This window comes from Bufo bufo, chromosome 5, assembly GCF_905171765.1.
Source record: "Bufo bufo chromosome 5, aBufBuf1.1, whole genome shotgun sequence".
In the NCBI taxonomy this organism is placed as follows: domain Eukaryota; kingdom Metazoa; phylum Chordata; class Amphibia; order Anura; family Bufonidae; genus Bufo; species Bufo bufo.
The window spans coordinates 521,348,385-521,367,071 of record NC_053393.1 but is presented as its reverse complement, the minus strand read 5'-3'; the positions used below and the strand labels follow the sequence as shown (position 1 = coordinate 521,367,071).

Below are 18,687 nucleotides of genomic sequence, written 5' to 3'. Positions count from 1 at the left end.
GCTGCCTCTCCTCCACACAGTCTGTTCCCCCTTACCGCTGCCGCTTGCATCATCCGGGTCTGGTAGGACTTTTAACCCCCTCCGTGCCACAGTACTGTCGCTTGGGTGTTATCCCCGTTTCTTTCCTTGGGGTCTCCCACTTTAAGTGCAACATCTTTGTTCCACCATGTCAGACCCTTCTGCAGCCGCCAAGCCTTGGTACCATGCCTGTACTGCTTGTAGGGAACCCTTTCCCCGGGGGCAGTCTGATCCGCACTGTACTGCATGTCGGGCTCCACCGCAGCCTCAGTCGCCCGCTGTGTCGCTCCCTGCTGCCTCTGACCCGCCTGACTGGGCTAGATCCCTGTCCCAGGCCGTGGAAAGCCTCACTCATGTCGTGGGCCGCCTAATAGACAGGCCGCCTACCCCGCAGGACGCCACTCTTACTGTCGCGCCCTCCGGGTCCACCGCTTCTGCCGCTGCAGCGGGTTCACTCTCCTTTAGTGACCCCTCCCGAGCTAGGCACTCTCAGAAGCGTATTAGAGTAGAGCGAGCCTCCTCCTCGGATGCCTCCCTCTCCCCGCCACGCGTGCGCACCCAGACGAGCCTCTCCTCCCCAAAGGATTCGCTCTCTGAAGGTGAATTGGCGGTTTCAGATTTGGAAATGGACTCGGCCCTGCCGTCCAAGCTAGCCTCAGCGATGGGTCAACTCATCTCTGATATTCGTGACACCTTTAAGGTGCAGGATGATCCCCCTAGCTCGGACGCAGCTAGCGTCTCATTTATCAGACCCAGGCAGGTCTCAAAAGTCTTCCCAATCCACTCTGATTTCTCCTCTGTGGTGTCTAAGGCTTGGGCTCGACCGGACGCCCGTTTTGTCAACCCCAAGAAGCTGGACATTTGCTATCCTTTTCCAGCAGATGTCGTGGCCACATGGTCTTCCCCACCCAAGGTGGACCCCCCTGTGGCCCGGCTGTCGAAGAACACGGCCATCCCTGTTCCCGACGGGTCCTCTCTTCAGTCAGCGGAGGACCGTCGCATGGAGACCCTTTCTAAGGGCATTTTTGCTGCCTCCGGTTCTGCTCTCAGACCGGTTTTTGCCTCTGCTTGGGCAGGGAAAGCAATCTCTGCTTGGGGTGCGCAGCTGGAACAGGAGTTGGACTCGGACGTCCCTATCCAGGACCTGCGTTCCTTGGCCCAGCTTATTGTTCGGGCCGGGAATTTTGTTTGTGAGGCCTCCCTTGATGCGGGAGCCCTTATTGCACGCTCCTCCGCCCTGGCAGTTTCCGTCAGGAGGGAGCTCTGGCTGAAGGTTTGGAAAGCGGACGCTGCCTCCAAACGTTCCTTGGCGGGGCTACCGTTTGCGGGTTCCCGCCTTTTCGGGGTCCGCCTAGACGAACTTATTTCGGAGGCCACGGGTGGTAAAAGCACCCATCTTCCTCAACCCCAAGCCAGGGGCGCCCCCCGCGGACGCCCTGGTGCGTCTCGTTTTCGGTCCTCCCGCAGGGCCTCTGGGGCTCCCACCACAGCTGCCGCTTCGGCTCCTCCCCAGGATAAGCATAGGAAGCCGTTTTTTCGGGCGCAGCCCTCCTGGCGCAAGCCGCAGGCTGCCCGCACACCCGCAGCAAAGCAATCCTCTGCCTGAAGGCGCGCCCCCACCCACCCGGGTGGGGGGCCGGCTCCTCCTTTTCAGGGACGTCTGGTTGGCTCACGTCTCCGACGCCTGGGCCCTCGAAATTGTGTGCTCCGGATACAAAATCGAATTTGCATCCTTCCCTCCAGATCGGTTCTTTCGCTCCCGCCTGCCACGGGACCCGAAACGCGCGGTTGCGTTCTCCGCGGCCGTTCAAGCCTTACTGGACAGGGGGGTGATTACCCCCGTTCCTCTAGAGGAAAGGTTCCAAGGGTTCTACTCGAACCTCTTTGTAGTTCCCAAGAAGGGAGGTTCCATGCGGCCCATTTTGGACCTCAAAAAGCTCAACCGTTTTCTCCTCCTTCGACGGTTTCGGATGGAGTCCCTCCGTTCCGCGGTGGCTTCCCTGGAGCAGGGAGATTTCATGTCTTCCATCGATATACAGGATGCCTACCTCCATGTTCCGGTAGCCCGGTGTCACCATCGCTTCCTCCGGTTCGCCGTGGTGGACCTCCACTTCCAGTTTGTCGCCCTTCCCTTTGGGCTGGCAACAGCCCCCCGGGTGTTCACCAAGGTCCTGGCCCCGGTTTTGGCCTTACTCCGTTCCAGGGGTGTTTTTCTGCTACCGTACTTGGACGATATCCTCATCAAGGCTCCGTCCCTTTCTCTAGCGGTTGCCAGCGTGGATCTCACTCTAGAGACTCTGACGAGGTTCGGTTGGGTCATCAACTTCCCCAAGTCCTCCCTTCCCCCCTCCAGACAACTGGTCTTCCTGGGAATGCTTTTAGACACGGGAGCGGCGGAAGTACGTCTTCCCTCGGAAAAACGTCTGATCCTCCGTGGGGCGGTTCGGGGTCTCCTTCTCCACCGTCGACCGTCCTTCCGCTTCTGCATGCGGGTCTTGGGGCAGATGGTTGCCTGCTTCGAGGCGATCCCGTTTGCGCAGTTTCACTCCCGCCCTCTCCAACGGGCGATCCTCTCCTCCTGGGACAAATCGCCGCAGTCTCTGGATCATCCCTTCCATCTATCGCCTCCGGTGAGGTCATCTCTCCGCTGGTGGTTACAGTCCCCTCTTCTGGGCAGGTCTTTTCTGCCACTCAACTGGTTGGTGGTTACAACCGATGCCAGTCTCTTGGGCTGGGGAGGCGTGTTTCCTCCCCGATCCGTCCAGGGCATTTGGTCTCCATTGGAGTCCAAACTCTCGATCAATGTCCTGGAGCTGAGAGCGGCCCTTTTGTCTCTACGACACTGGACTCATCTGTTGAAGGGTCATCCAGTTCGTGTACAATCGGACAACGCCACGGCTGTGGCGTACATAAACCACCAGGGGGGCACTCGCAGCGCTGCTGCAATGAGGGAGGTCTCCAGCATTCTCCGTTGGGCGGAAGCCCACGTCCCGGCCCTATCGGCAATTTTTATTCCAGGGGTGGACAATTGGGCGGCGGACTTCCTCAGTCGCACCACTGTCGACCCCGGCGAGTGGTCTCTTCACCCGGAGGTATTCGAGGCCATTTGCCTTCGTTGGGGCATACCGGACGTGGACCTCATGGCCTCCAAGTTCAATCACAAGGTCCCCGCCTATCTGTCCAGGGCCAGGGATCCGGGAGCTTGCGGAGCCGACGCCCTCGTTCTTCCTTGGCGAGGCTTCGCGCGTCCATACATATTCCCTCCCATCCCACTCCTGCCCAAGGTCCTTCGGAAGATCGCGGCGGAAGGCGTCTCGGTGATTCTGGTCGCTCCGGACTGGCCCCGCCGGTCTTGGTATGCCGACCTCATGCTGCTCCTGGCAGACGCGCCCTGGCCGCTGCCCGCCAGGGAAGATCTTCTCTCTCAGGGACCGATCTTCCACCCGCGTTTAAGGTCCCTACGTTTGACGGCGTGGTTGTTGAGACCACCGTCCTGACACGTAGGGGTTTTTCTGCGGACGTCGTCCGCACCATGATCCGCGCCCGTAAGCCGTCCTCTTCTAGGATCTATTATAGGACCTGGAGGACCTATTTGGGGTTCTGTGCCGATCTAGGGATTCCTCCGCTCCGCTTTTCTCTCCCCACCGTTTTGTCCTTCCTGCAGAGCGGACTTGCCCAAGGTCTGGGTCTTAGTTCTTTGAAGGGTCAGGTGTCTGCGCTGTCCATTTTGTTTCAGCGCCCACTGGCCCCCCTTGGTCCTGTCAAGACCTTCCTTCAGGGCGTGGCTCACGCGGTTCCCCCGTACCGGCCTCCGGTACCGCCCTGGGACCTGAACCTGGTTCTCTCAGCGCTCCAGGCTTCTCCTTTCGAGCCTCTGCGGACGGTTTCCTTGCGACTTCTGTCCTGCAAGGTTATTTTCCTTGTAGCAGTCACCTCTCTTCGGAGGGTGTCCGAATTGGCTGCACTCTCCTGTCTGGAACCTTTCCTAGTGTTCCACCAGGACAAGGTAGTTCTTCGTCCGGTCCCTTCCTTCCTTCCTAAGGTGGTCTCCGCCTTTCATCTGAACGAGGACATCGTTCTCCCCTCTTTGTGTCCTTCCCCTTCCCACCCTAGGGAGAGGGAACTTCATCGCCTGGACGTTGTCAGGGCGCTCAGGGCTTACCTGGAGGTAACCGGCTCTTTCAGGCGTACTGACTCGCTCTTTGTGGTTCCGGAGGGGTCGCGCAGAGGGTTGGCGGCATCCAAAGTCGCTATCGCCCGTTTTGTCAAGATGGCTGTTACTGAGGCTTATCTCGCCAAGGGCAAGGTTCCGCCCCTCGGTGTTACCGCTCATTCCACTAGAGCGGTCGGGGCTTCCTGGGCTCAGAGAAATCGGGCTTCTACGGAGCAGATTTGCAAGGCGGCCACTTGGTCCTCCTTGCACACCTTCACCAAGTTCTACAGGGTGCATACTCATGCGTCGGCTGACGCTGCTTTAGGCCGTCTGGTGTTGCAGGCGGCAGTTGATTGATGCCTCCGGTGTTGGTCTAGTTTGTTCTGGTCCCTCCCTTCTGGGACTGCTCTGGAACGTCCCATGGTTTCCTGTGTCCCCCAAGGAATATGGGCGAGAAAAGGAGACTTTTGTATTACTTACCAGTAAAGTCTCTTTCTCGCTCTTCCTTGGGGGACACAGCACCCGCCCTTCATTTGGGTTTACAGTTGTGGTTCCGGCTTGGTTGCCCCCGTTGGGGCTTGACGGTTCTTTTTCCGGTTGGTGGTTATCTTTCACTACTTGGACACGCAACTGGCAGTCTCTTCTCCAGGCTGAAGGGTATAGCTGATGGAGGAGGGGCTTACAGCTTTCACTTAGTGTCACGCCTCCTAGGGAGCAAAGCTATACCCATGGTTTCCTGTGTCCCCCAAGGAAGAGCGAGAAAGAGACTTTACTGGTAAGTAATACAAAAGTCTCCTTTTACATCCCAAATTCTGGGCTGATTAATTTCCTAATAAATCTTTGGCCCCTTTTCACACGGGCAAGTTTTCTGCGCGGATGCAATGCGTGAGGTGAACGCATTGCACCCGCACTGAATCCGGACCCATTCACTACAATAGAGCTGTGCACATGAGCGGTGATTTTCGCACATCACTTGTGCGTTGCGTGAAAATCGCAGCATGCTCTATATTCTGCATTTTTCACGCAACACAGGGCCCTTAGAAATAAATGGGTCCGCGTGAAAATCGCAAGCAAGTGCGGATGCAATGCGATTTTCACGGATGGTTGCTAGGAGATGATAGGGGCGAGCAACCCCGGACCCCATTAAAGTAAATTCACTGTATTATTTTCCCTTATAACATGGTTATAAGGGAAAATAATAGCATTCTTAATATAGAATGCTTACTAAAATGTCGATTGAGGGGTTAAAAATAAATAAATAAAATGAACTCACCTCATCCACTTCGACCGCGCAGCCGGCATCTTCTTTCTTCATCTTTCTTCAGTCGTCTTCTTCTTTCAGGACCTGCAAAAGGACCTTTGATGATGTAATCGCGCTCACCACGTGGATCCTTCTATCTTCATTCAGCAGGACCTGCGCTGATGTCACCACGTGGTGAGCGCGATTACGTCATCAAAGGTCCTTTTGCAGGTCCTGAAAGATGAAGAAAGAAGACGACTGAAGAAAGATGAAGAAAGAAGATGCCGGCTGCGCGATCAAGTGGATGAGGTGAGTTCATTTTTTTAAATTTTTTTTTTAACCCCTCAATCGACATTTTACTAAGCATTCTGTATTCAGAATGCTATTATTTTACCATATAACCATGTTATAAGGGAAAATAATAAAATCTACACAACACCGAACCCAAACCTGAACTTCAGTGAAGAAGTCCGGGCTCGGTCCTGGGTACCACATTCAGTTTTTTATCCTGCGCGTGCAAAACGCTTTGCACTCGCGCGATAAAAACTGAACAACGCAATCGCAGTCAAAACGGACTAAAATTGCACGCGCACTTGCGCGGGTTTCCCGCAATGCACACGCAACTCATCCGGAGCAAATCCGGGACGCCCGTGTGAAAGAGGCCTTTCTCTTCTCATTGCAGAGACCGAATGGGTGTAAGGGATACGTACCTCCGGGCAATGCTCCATGGGAATGAATGTGAATGGGCTCACATCAGCCAAACTCCTCCAGAAGGAAGAGCGACCCATCTATAGACCGCTGTTTGGTCGCTCCTCCTTTTCATGGGGTCTCTGGTTTGCCTGGTATGAGCTGCTTTACATACTTTTTTCCCCCAGGGAGCATTGCCAAAAGATAAATCTCCATACACCTGGTGGGTCTCTTCAATTAAACCCTGTACCCCCCTTCCCCCCGGGTTGTGACTAAGACATTTGAACCAGCACCCCACTTTGTACTGGCAAGTGCGAGAACCCCGACAGATGGGTCACTCTTCCTTTTTGGGGCATTTCCTTGTTTGACTATACAGGTGAAACTCGAAAAATTAGAATATTGTGCAAAGTTCATTTATTTCAGTAATAATGCAACTTAAAAGGTGAAACTAACATATGAGAGACTCATTACATGCAAAGCGAGATATTTCAAGCCTTTTATAATTTTCTTTTTGAAATCCCAGAATATTTAATGCTTTGTTCCTTGCGTAATATCCTTATCTTATATGCGCTGCTGCAGCTAACCACCAGGTGGCGGTAAAGCCCCATTCAATTGCTGGTAAGGCTCCACAATGCGTTGCTGGCTGACCTCTACTTTTATAGGTCTGGAAAACGAGAAACAAGCCTTTTTCCATTCGCCCAGTGCTTCGCTCTTTTCCACCATTATTAAGCATGTTCTTCCTTTTAGGCACTAATGAAGCTTGAGTGTCTTCTGCTCCAAGAGCTGAGGAGATGCAGGAGATAAAGGGGTTGTGTTTTTAATATCTGGCCTTACGAAATAAACTTGGATTTAAAAGGGATGGACGGTAACTTCTTTAGTGAAAATCGGCATTCTGGGAACGTGGAGAAATGGGGAGCACTATAGAATTAATAGGATGAAAGGTGAAAGATTTCAATTGACACGCAGGGGCCGCCCCATACATACCTAGTCCTGCTCTAAGGTGAGAAGTGGACGCAGTTGTATCCAGTGTAGACAATGCTCTGTGAGCTCAATAGCCCTGACTGATACATTGTAGCAAATCACCAGAGAATCTGCAGCTGCTGCTGATGGGTTTAGCTCACAGAGCACGGTCTACACTGGATGCATAGTATCCTCAGCTGAGTGCAGAACTAGGTATATACAGGTTTCAGACTTCGACTATAAACTCTTGTGTTCTTATTCACTGATTGCAATCGGTTATCTTTAAAACTCATGACAAATTGTGTCACAAAGTGTGAAACGTTTTCATTTATATACAGAGTTACATCCTGTATTATACTCCAGAGCTGTACTCACTATTCTACTGATGGAGTAACATAACATAGTACATAAGGCCGAAAAAAAGACATTTGTCCATCCAGTTCGGCCTGTTATCCTGCAAGTTGATCCAGAGGAAGGCAAAAAAACCCTGTGAGGTAGAAGCCAATTTTCCCCACTTTAGGGGAATAAAAAATTCCTTCCCGACTCCAATCAGGCAATCAGAATAACTCCCTGGATCAACGACCCCTCTCTAGTAGCTATAGCCTGTAATATTATTACGCTCCAGAAATACATCCAGGCCCCTCTTGAATTCCTTTATTGTACTCACCATCACCACCTCCTCAGGCAGAGAGTTCCATAGTCTCACTGCTCTTACCGTAAAGAATCCTCTTCTATGTTTGTGTACAAACCTTCTTTCCTCCAGACGCAGAGGATGTCCCCTCGTCACAGTCACAGTCCTGGGGATAAATAGATGATGGGAGAGATCTCTGTACTGACCCCTGATATATTTATACATATTAATTAGATCTCCCCTCAGTCGTCTTTTTTTCTAAAGTGAATAACCCTAATTTTGATAATCTTCCAGGGTCCTGTAGTTGCCCCATTCCAGTTATTACTTTAGTTGCCCTCCTCTGGACCTTCTCCAGCTCTGCTATGTCTGCCTTGTTCACAGGAGCCCAGAACTGTACACAGTACTCCATGTGTGGTCTGACCAGTGATTTGTAAAGTGGTAGGACTATGTTCTCATCACGGGCATCTATGCCCCTTCTGATGCAACCCATTATCTTATTGGCCTTGGCAGCAGCTGCCTGACACTGGTTTTTGCAGCTTAGTTTGCTGTTTATTAAAATTCCTACATCCTTTTCCATGTCAGTGTTACCGAGTGTTTTACCATTTAGTATGTACGGGTGACTTGCATTATTCCTTCCCATGTGCATAACTTTACATTTGTCAGTGTTAAACCTCAGAGTCACTGTGAACATACATTACATTACTTATACTATACTGATCCAGAGTAATGGCTTTTATTATACTCCAGAGCGGCATTCACAGTTCTGACATTGCCATAGGAACCAGCCTAGCTGAGCTCCAATAATACGGCCAGTGGACATTATTACATTAGATTACAGTACAGATCTTGCTGTACAGACTGAGCTTCTCAGAAGGTGAATCACCAGAGCAAGTTCTGTGCAGTCATTTCATCTCTGAGGCCACTACCCATTTGGATAATGTTACTGGTGGAACTGTCCCTTAACAATAAGCTCATCACAAAGTATCTCCCTGCTTCCAGATCTCACAAGTTACGAGAACAGCGAAGGTCGCTGTGCTACCCTTTTTCTAACTCCCATTCGGAGCTATGGAAACAGCGTAGCACAGCCCACCTCAGCTGTTTCCGTAGCTCCGACTGCCGCGTCCCCGGCCAAACCAGTCAGGGGCCCTTACACTATTGTATAGGTCTGGGTCTCAGAAGTAGGACTTGCAACTGTCAGACATTGATGGCCCTTTCTTGCATACTTCCTTTAGTACAAAAATGTATTTGCTGCTTGAAGATCCTATATAAATAGAAGTCACTGCTTCGCACCTTTCGTAAAATACGGATATCAGCCGCGGGCATGCTGCTTTTTTCGCAGACACAATAGTAAAAATGCCCATTCTTATCTGTAGAACAGACAAGACTAGGACATCAGCGCCTTTGCTCTAGATCTGCTGCTGCTTGCCAAGCACAGCTGATTCACAGTGCGCAGGCGCCAATGGCTTCATTCCACCTGGAAGTGGAGGCGCCAGCGGCTTTAAAGACAGAGGAAGAAGGCTCCCGGCTTGGGTAGATCTAGAGCGCAGACATCAAGTGTCTGAGTCACAGTGCAGGTGCCAAAAGACAGAGCAAGACTAGATGTGGAAATGGGAGGAGGGAGTGTACTGAGCACCAGGGCATAGCTGTAGTGGTGCTTCTAGCACTACAGCCAGCCCCTCGGTGCTCCAACTAACTAATCTGCATACACCTGAAAGATATCAAAAGGTATCTTTTTATTCAGCATGATCAACCCTACCTTGCAGTACAGTTGATCATACTGACAGGTGCTCTTTGAAGACCAAAGTAACTGGCAGTGGCTTCAGATTCCACCGACGAACATAGTGAAGCCCTGTACTCTACAGTGCCATAACGGTGTGGTGGTTACACATGCGTACTATAAGTCCAGTAACACAAGGGACTCGGGAACCCCCCAAACTAGTGATCGTTCTTTTGGAAATGGGTGAAAAATACTGTTCATTGAAAAACCCTTAAAAGTAAGAAGAGTCGCTCTGGAGCATAACCTGCTGTATGAACATATGAAATATGGAGGAATGTTTATATGAGCACATTGCAGCCTTAGTTCTGTAGAGACAGGACATAAATGTAAAAAAAAAAACTCAGATAATAAAGGGTTAATCTGCCGTGCACTGATTTTCTGGATAGCTTGAGTGACAAGCGGTTGAGCTGTTTTTAGATTGTATTCTCACAGGACAGTTTAGTTGCAGTTTTTTGCTGAAATCATGGGAAAATCATGGCACGTGGTAATGCGGCCTTACAGCTCCCTGAATGGCAAATCTACCTGTACGTGTCTCAATGAAGGGACGAACACCCCGTTGTTAAATGCTACGGACACCTTTCCGTTGATATTCTTTCTTGTTCATTTGCTTCCTAAATGCAAAATTTAAAGGGGTTGTGCAACAACGGTGTTGGGTGGGAAGGAGGACCTGTGCTTGGCTCCCCGCTTCTTCTCCAGGCCTCCGATGCTCAGCAGGGCTCCCTTGATGTCAATATCTGGTTAGACATTGCTGCAGCCAATCACTGGCTCCCCTTAGATCATGACAAATGGTCGCGATACCAAATCGGATGTTGATATGGAGGGAGCCCAGCGGAGCTTCGCAGGCCAGAAGGAGCAGGGACCCAGCACCAAGACGCAAGTAAGATTCCGTTTACTAGTCCGTTTACTAGTCCCCCCTCCATTCTTGCACAGTTCTCCAAGTAGGCTTTATTAAAGTTTCCCTGCAGTTTTGGTTTGGCAGTGTGTGTAAGTCTTCGCCTAGCTGCTGGTGCTGCTGAATCTGATATAAATCTGTCAGAGGTCAGTCCCTGCTTCTTACAGCTCTCTCTGCTCTCCCCCGCCCTTCTCTTAGTATTAGACACATCAGCAGGTAGGGTATACAAGGCAGATCAGTGGTGGAAGGTGAAGAAAGCATCCAAGACGCACAGGCTGTAGATGGGATGGAGAGCACACACAAGGCAATTTGCACAGGAAGGCAGCAACATCCTGGACACACTGATCCAGCATGAATTACTCGGAGGGACATGTCCACATGAAAAACCCGTGTTCCTCACGTAAGATCAATTCTGAAGCAGCTTTTCTTAGAACTCAGAGGTGTCCAGTTCCTCTGCTGTTCCTCCTGGAAGAACACCTTTTGACATAAGAAAATAATTTTTCATTCCTTCACTCATTTTCAGACCCCCCGATATTCACTTTACACTCTGCTCCCAATATCAGCGATATGTAAGGCAGAAGAGGTGATAGATCCTACATAGGACGTCCAGTCGTTAGATGTTTTTTTTACATAATTGTTTCTCCTTTCTCCTCCAGAATTGCTGGGTATTCACAGCCAGGCACATGTTGGATTTCTGACTCTAATGGAGTCCCTGCGATACTGCAAGGTAAGTCTCTCCAGTCATTGCCTACTTCTTACTGCTTCCTTACACTGGTGTCTGGGTGTTCCTAGGAGACTTCCATGTTCTCCGTCTGTCAGAATATGATCTCCTGACGGATACGCCGTTCCGGTCGGTTCTACATCACCTGCTTCTCAGACATTAGAAGCCGCACATATTATTCTCCATTGACAAAAGCCTCGCTGTTCTTCACCGACGTGTTCCTGAAACGTTTGTCAAGTGATCGGCCAGATGTTGGCTTTGTGGTGAAGCCATAACGTCGCTCTTCCTCTCTGCTACTACATAGAAATATCATTAGCGACAGGTGGAATAATCTGTTCTCTCTGACCACAAGAGGTTCTTGAATACAGGATCTGTCATGTTTACGGTGTGCGGCGGATATGTGTCTTTGCTGGACTATTCGAAGGCTTAGCTTACCGATGGATTTGGGATGAACCAGCAATATTAGAGCGGTTGTCCTTCCACATCAATTTTTTTTTTTAAATGAAGCTTACAGTTCTATAAAACAGCCAAATAAATAAAAACTGGAGATGGCATAACGCTCCTAAAGTAGACAAATGTATTAGGACAAAATAAAGTGCTACGCGTTTCAAGAGTGAAGCACTCTTCTTCAGGCACATGACAAAACCACCAAGACTAATATAGGGGTAAAACAACACAAGGCTCAGCCCATATGTTTGTTCGCACACAACGCTCTTGAAACACGTAGCAGTTTTTCACTTTAATTTGTTTTAATAAATTTGTCAACTTTAGGCTACTTTCACACTTGCGTTCGGGGTTCCGCTTGTGAGTTCCGTTTGAAGGCTCTCACAAGCGGCCCCGAACGGATCCGTACAGCCCCAATGCATTCTGAATGGATAAGGATCCGCTCAGAATGCATCAGTTTGGCTCCGTTCCGCCTCCATTCCGCTCAGGAGGTGGACACCCGAACGCAGCTTGCAGCGTTTTGGTGTCTGCCTGGCCGTGCGGAGCCAAACGGATCCGTCCTGACTTACAATGCAAGTCAATGGGGACGGATCCGTTTGACGTTGACACAATATGGTGCAATTGCAAACGGATCCGTCCCCCATTGACTTTCAATGTAAAGTCAGGAGTCCCTATTAATATACCATCGGATCTGAGCTTTCTCCAATCCGATGGTATATTTTAACTTGAAGAGTCCCCATCACCTTGGGAACGCCTCTATGTTAGAATATACCATCGGATTTGAGTTAGATCGTGAAACTCAGATCTGACAGTATATTCTAACACAGAGGCGTTCCCATAGTGATGGGGACGCTTCAAGTTAGAATATACTGACAACTGTGTGATAACTGCCCCCTGCTGCCTGGCAGCACCTGATCTCTTACAGGGGGCTGTGATCCGCACAATTAACCCCTCAGGTGCCGCACCTGAGGGGTTAATTGTGCGTATCATAGCCCCCTGTAAGAGCTCAGGTGCTGCCAGGCAGCAGGGGCCAGACCCCCCTCCCTCCCCAGTTTTAAATTAATTGATGGCCAGTGCGGCCCCCCTCCCTCCCCAGTATTAGATTCATTGGTGGCCAGTGCGGCCCCCCTCCCCCTCCACAGTATTATATTCATTGGTGGCCAGTGCGGCCCCCCTCCCTCCCCAGTATTATATTCATTGGTGGCCAGTGCGGCCCCCCCCCCCCCTCCCCAGTATTATATTCATTGGTCGCCAGTGCGGCCCCCCTCCCTCCCCAGTATTATATTCATTGGTGGCCAGTGCGGCCCCCCCTCCCTCCCCAGTATTATATTCATTGGTGGCGAGTCCCAGTTTAATCGCTGGGGCTCCGATCGGTTACCATGGCAGCCAAGACGCTACTGCAGTCCTGGCTGCCATGGTTACTTAGCAATTTTAGAAGCATTATACTTACCTGTGATGTCTGTGACCGGCCGGGCGCTCCTCCTACTGGTAAGTGAAAGGTCTGTGCTATAAGCAATGCGCCGCACAGACCTTTCACTTACCAGTAGGAGGAGCGCCCGGCCGGCCACAGACATCGCAGGTAAGTATAATGCTTCTAAAATTGCTAAGTACCCATAGCAGCCAGGACTGCAGTAACGTCTTGGCTGCAATGGTAACCGATCGGAGCCCCAGCGATTAAACTGGGACTCCGATCGGAACTCTCCGCTGCCACCAATGATGGGGGGGGGGGGGATTTTAATTAGGGGGGGAGAGGGGAGGCCGCCCTGGCCACCAATCAATATAATACTGGGGAGGGAGGGAGGGGGGCCGCACTGGCCACCAATGAATATAATACGAGGGAGGGAGTGGGGGCCGCACTGGCCACCAATGAATATAATACTGGGGAGGGAGGGGGGCCGCACTGGCCACCGATGAATATAATACTGGGGAGGGAGGGGGGCCGCACTGGCAACCAATGAATTTAAAACTGGGGAGGGAGGGGGGTCTGGCCCCTGCTGCCTGGCTGCACCTGATCTCTTACAGGGGGCTATGATACGCACAATTAACCCCTCAGGTGCGGCACCTGAGGGGTTAATTGTGCGGATCACAGCCCCCTGTAAGAGATCGGGTGCTGCCAGGCAGCAGGGGGCAGTTATGTATACACAGTTCTTTTAGTATATTCTAACTTGAAGCGTCCCCATCACCATGGGAACACCTCTGTGTTAGAATATACTGTTGGATCTGAGTTTTCACAATGTGAAAACTCAGATCTGAAAAAACTGTTATGCAGACGGATCCGTTCTGAACGGATGCAAGCGTTTGCATTATAGGTGCGGATCCGTTTGTGCAGATACCAGACGGATCCGCACCGAACGCAAGTGTGAAAGTAGCCTTAGGAGCGCTCTGTAATCTCCATTTTTTATTTTTTACCTAACTGCTATATATCGGATCCTTTGTTTCCATGGAACGGAGCAGCAACCAGTTGACGTCTGGGCCTGTTCAGATCTGTACTCTCTCAGGCTTATGCACAACCTTCGGTTTCACTCAGACGACCGTATTTCCGGGTACGCATCCGTTTATCAATTTTCTGCACCCATTCATTTCAATGGTCCCGCAAAAGATGCGGACAGCACACCTTCTGTTCTGTTCCGTGGCCCCATAAAAAATATAGAGCATATCCTATTCTTGTCCGCAACAAGGATTATGCATTTCTATATAGGGCTGGCAAAATGCAGAACATTTGCGTCCGGTATCCATGTTTTGCGGATCGTCTGAATGTAGCCTTATTGGGTAAGCTCTGCTATTTTATGGGCAGGACATCTATTTATGAGACTTCGCTTTTCCTATCTGCGTATTTAAAAACATTTGAAAATAGGAATCCGAAGTGGGCTTAAGTACCGAGGTACCAGCCAGTTCCAAAGCCAACTTCGGATTCCTATATTCTAATGTTTTTAAATACGCAGATAGGATTGCCGTACTCAGTCACCGAAGTCTTGCGCAACTTTGGCTGAGACGAAGTTTGGCTACACGGAGCCCATACGTTTTAACGCTGTACGGAAACTGCATTAACAACGAAGTTTTTTAACAACTGGACTCGATTCGCTCAAGCCTGTGAGTATTCACACTATGTAGCGCCCAGCTTCTTTTCTTCATGAGATAACCAGAGGAGTAAGGGTCACGTTGCCAAACCCTCGCTGGTCACATGCCAATGCTTCCTGAGTCCCCATCTTCTCAACCAGCTCCGTGTGACCACCGCTGAGGCAAGTGACTGAGCTCAGAAGTTCATCGCTGGAACCGGCTAAACAGAAACTCGTGCAAAACATAGGGTGAGTATTACTATTGCTGCCCCTCATTTTTAAATCTGTAACAACATAAAAACCTAAAAGGCAATGCGTCATACGTATTAAAACTTACCTGTCAGCAGAATCAACATTAGTAAACCAGACATTCAGTCTGATAGAGTTGATTCTGCTGATTAAAATGAGACCAGACTTGTGAAGATTGGTCGCGGGGTTCCCGGAAGAAAAGACTTTTATTCTTTATGCAAATTAAATCTTTAGTGAACTGACAGGCGGGGCCTAAACTCCCAGCTTTACAGTGCTAGCCCCGCCCCTCCATGCATTGAAGCCACCACTTTGCATAAAGAATAAAAGTCTTGTTTTCCCTTAGGAAAGCTGCAACCGATTTTCACAAGACAGGTGCCGTTTTAATCAGCAGAATCAACCCTACCAGATGGTATGTCTGGTTATATAGCATCAATCCTGCTGACAGGTGCCCTTTAAAGACGACCTGTCATCTCTCCTGGCATGTCTGTTTTATTACTTTTATGTAGGGTTGTCCCGATACCGATACTAGTATCGGTATCGGGACCGATTCCGAGTTTTCTCGGCGGTACTCAGCCGCCGATACCCCGCCCCGATACATAAATAGAATACTTTTTTTTTTTTTTTACATCAAGCGGGCTGGTGAGCGGTGCATAGAGGGGGCAGTGAACGGCAGCTGAGAAGGGGTGGAGAGAGCCGGCAACGATAATTATTGCTGGTATGTGACTGGGTATTACTTACTGCATGGGTGTCATGCGGCCCGCAATGAATATTTTTGCGGCCCGGCAAAGATGCAGCATCGGGAGAGAGGAGGGGCTGGAGTCCGTAACTAGGGGCGGGGCCCGGTGCAGTCACTGTACTCTTACACCGGGCCCCGCCGCTCACCAAAGTATTTATAAACGTGAATCCTTATCCTGTTATTAAGTTGAACTAACGCTGCCCTCTCCCATGTTCCCCTGTATCCCCCTGTAAGCTTCAATAGCAGGCAGAGCAGACGGCAGCAGTAACGTCACTCACTGACGTAGAGCGCCTGCTCCGCCCACTTTATGAATGAAGCAGGCGGAGCAGACGCGCGACGTCAGTGAGTGACGTTACTGGTGCCGTCCGCTCTGCCTGCTATGGAAGCTTAAGTAAGTGCTGTGGGGATACAGGGGAACATGGGAGAGGGCAGCGTTAGTTCAACTTAATAACAGGATAAGGATTCACGTTTATAAATACTTCGGTGAGCGGCGGGGCCCGGTGTATTGGGGGACACTGTTATGAGGGGGATCTGTGGATGACATATAGCAGTGTCATCCACAGATCCTCCCCATAACAGTTCCATCCACAGATCCCCTATAACAGCACCATCCACAGATCCCCCACCAAATAACAATGCCATCCTCAGATCCCCCCCACCCCATAACAATGCCATCCACAGATATCCCACCCCATAGCAGTACCATCCACAGATCCCCATAACAGTGCCATCCACAAATCCCCATAACAGTGCCATCCACAGATCCCCCATAACAGTGCCATCCACAGATCCCCCATAACAGTGCCATCCACAGATCCCCATAACAGTGCCATCCACAGATCCCCATAACAGTGCCATCCACAGATCCCCATAACAGTGCCATCCACAGATCCCCCATAACAGCGCCATCCACAGATCCCCCATAACAGTGCCATCCACAGATCCCCCATAACAGTGCCATCCACAGATCCCCCATAACAGTGCCATCCACAGATCCCCCATAACAGTGCCATCCACAGATCCCCATAACAGTGCCATCCACAGATCCCCATAACAGTGCCATCCACAGATCCCCCATAACAGCACCATCCACAGATCCCCATAACAGTGCCATCCACAGATCCCCCATAACAGTGCCATCCACAGATCCCCCATAACAGTGCCATCCACAGATCCCCCATAACAGTGCCATCCACAGATCCCCCATAACAGCGCCATCCACAGATCCCCCATAACAGCGCCATCCACAGATCCCCCATAACAGCGCCATCCACAGATCCCCCATAACAGCGCCATCCACAGATCCCCCATAACAGCGCCATCCACAGATCCCCCATAACAGCGCCATCCACAGATCCCCCATAACAGCGCCATCCACAGATCCCCCATAACAGCGCCATCCACAGATCCCCCATAACAGCGCCATCCACAGATCCCCCATAACAGCGCCATCCACAGATCCCCCATAACAGCGCCATCCACAGATCCCCCATAACAGCGCCATCCACAGATCCCCCATAACAGCGCCATCCACAGGTCCCCCATAACAGCGCCATCCACAGATCCCCCACATGACAGTGCGTCATCCACAGATCCCCCAAAACGGTCACATGACATTTAAAAAAAGTATCGGTATTCGGTATCGGTGACTACTTGAAAAAAAGTATCGGTACTTGTACTCGGTCCTAAAAAAGTGGTATCGGGACAACCCTACTTTTATGTATTCCCCATGAAATAACTATATTCTGGATCTTGTCATATTATTATTATTATTATTATTATTATTTTTATTTTTTATAGACTTCTTCATTGTGCTGTCCCTTCTGTTTTTCCTCCTGGGAATATATGAGTAAATTGACAACAGGATGTTCCCCTCATCATAGGGTCGTGTCTCTGCACAGCCTTCAACTGGAAGCACTCCTCGGACAGTGTGAGAGGGTATAAAGACAAATAAGGACCCCCCAACTTGTAGCACCCAGGTTTCAGTTTAGGCTACTTTCACACTTGCGTTCGGCGTTCCGCTTGTGAGTTCCATTTGAAGGCTCTCACAAGCGGCCCCGAACGCATCCGTAGAGCCCCAATACATTCTGAGTGGATGCGAATCCGCTCAGAATGCATCAGTCTGGCACCGTTTGGCCTCCGTTCCGCTCAGCAGGCGGACACCCGAACGCAGCTTGCAGCGTTCGGGTGTCAGTCTGGCCGTGCGGAGCCAAACGGATCCGTCCAGACTTACAATGCAAGTCAATGGGGACTGATCCGTTTGAAGTTGACACAATATGGTACAATTTCAAACGGATCCGTCCCTCATTGACTTTCAATGCAAAGTCTGGACGGATCCGTCTGACTAACTTTTACACTTGGAATTTTTTCAGAAAAATAATGCAGACGGATCCGTTCCGAACGCAAGTGTGAAAGTAGCCTTATTTGTACATTTCCAGGAGGAATAACAGAGGATCAGCACAATGCCAAGAAATTCCAGAATTTGTATGTTATGGAGAATGCAATTATGTCATTAGAGGTGAGAGATTCTTTTTTAGGGCTATGGACACCTTTGGGGCATTTTTTTTTTTTTTTTTTTTTTTTTTTTTTTTTTATGATTGCATTTTACTCATTTGGGGCTAAAAATTATATATTTTTTCAGTTGGTCTTCATTAAAAGTTCAACTGTTTCTGAGATGCAAGAGTTAAAAAATCAGTCTGTTTGCAAGCTGTCACTTTGTTTTCTTTGAATCCCATCATCTGATGGCTCATGTGTAGTTTTTATCTCTGATCTCCTGACCTCATAAACACTTTTTGTAGCACAGTTCTTATCAAGCTGTTAAGAATATGGCTTAAAGAGCCTCTGTCAGCATGATCAACCCTATTAAACCAAGCACACTGTCTCTGGTAGGGTTGATCATGCTGATTAAAACAATACCTATCATTTGTCTGTATGTTAAACAACATTAAATAGTAAGTAGCCTTACCATGTTGAGAATAGAGGTTTTCTATTATTAGAAAGTGAATAAAAAATGACTTCATTATTCACAGGCACAATAGCTTTCTAAGTATAGAAAACCTCTATTCTCAATATAGTAAGGCTCTAGCCTTTTATTACGGGTTAAGTGAGGGAGAGAATAAATAG

General features: G+C 49.8%; 1 protein-coding gene across 3 annotated transcripts in view; it reads left to right on the top strand.

The window, feature by feature from the left end:
* MINDY3 (MINDY lysine 48 deubiquitinase 3) overlaps positions 1–18,687 on the top strand; it is a 154,560-nt gene that overhangs the window by 35,732 nt on the left and 100,141 nt on the right. For all 3 annotated transcript variants that reach the window (XM_040434557.1, XM_040434558.1, XM_040434560.1), the window contains one exon: positions 11,015–11,085. In XM_040434557.1, the coding sequence (XP_040290491.1) occupies positions 11,015–11,085 (71 nt within the window). The remainder of the gene's footprint in view (positions 1–11,014; positions 11,086–18,687) is intronic.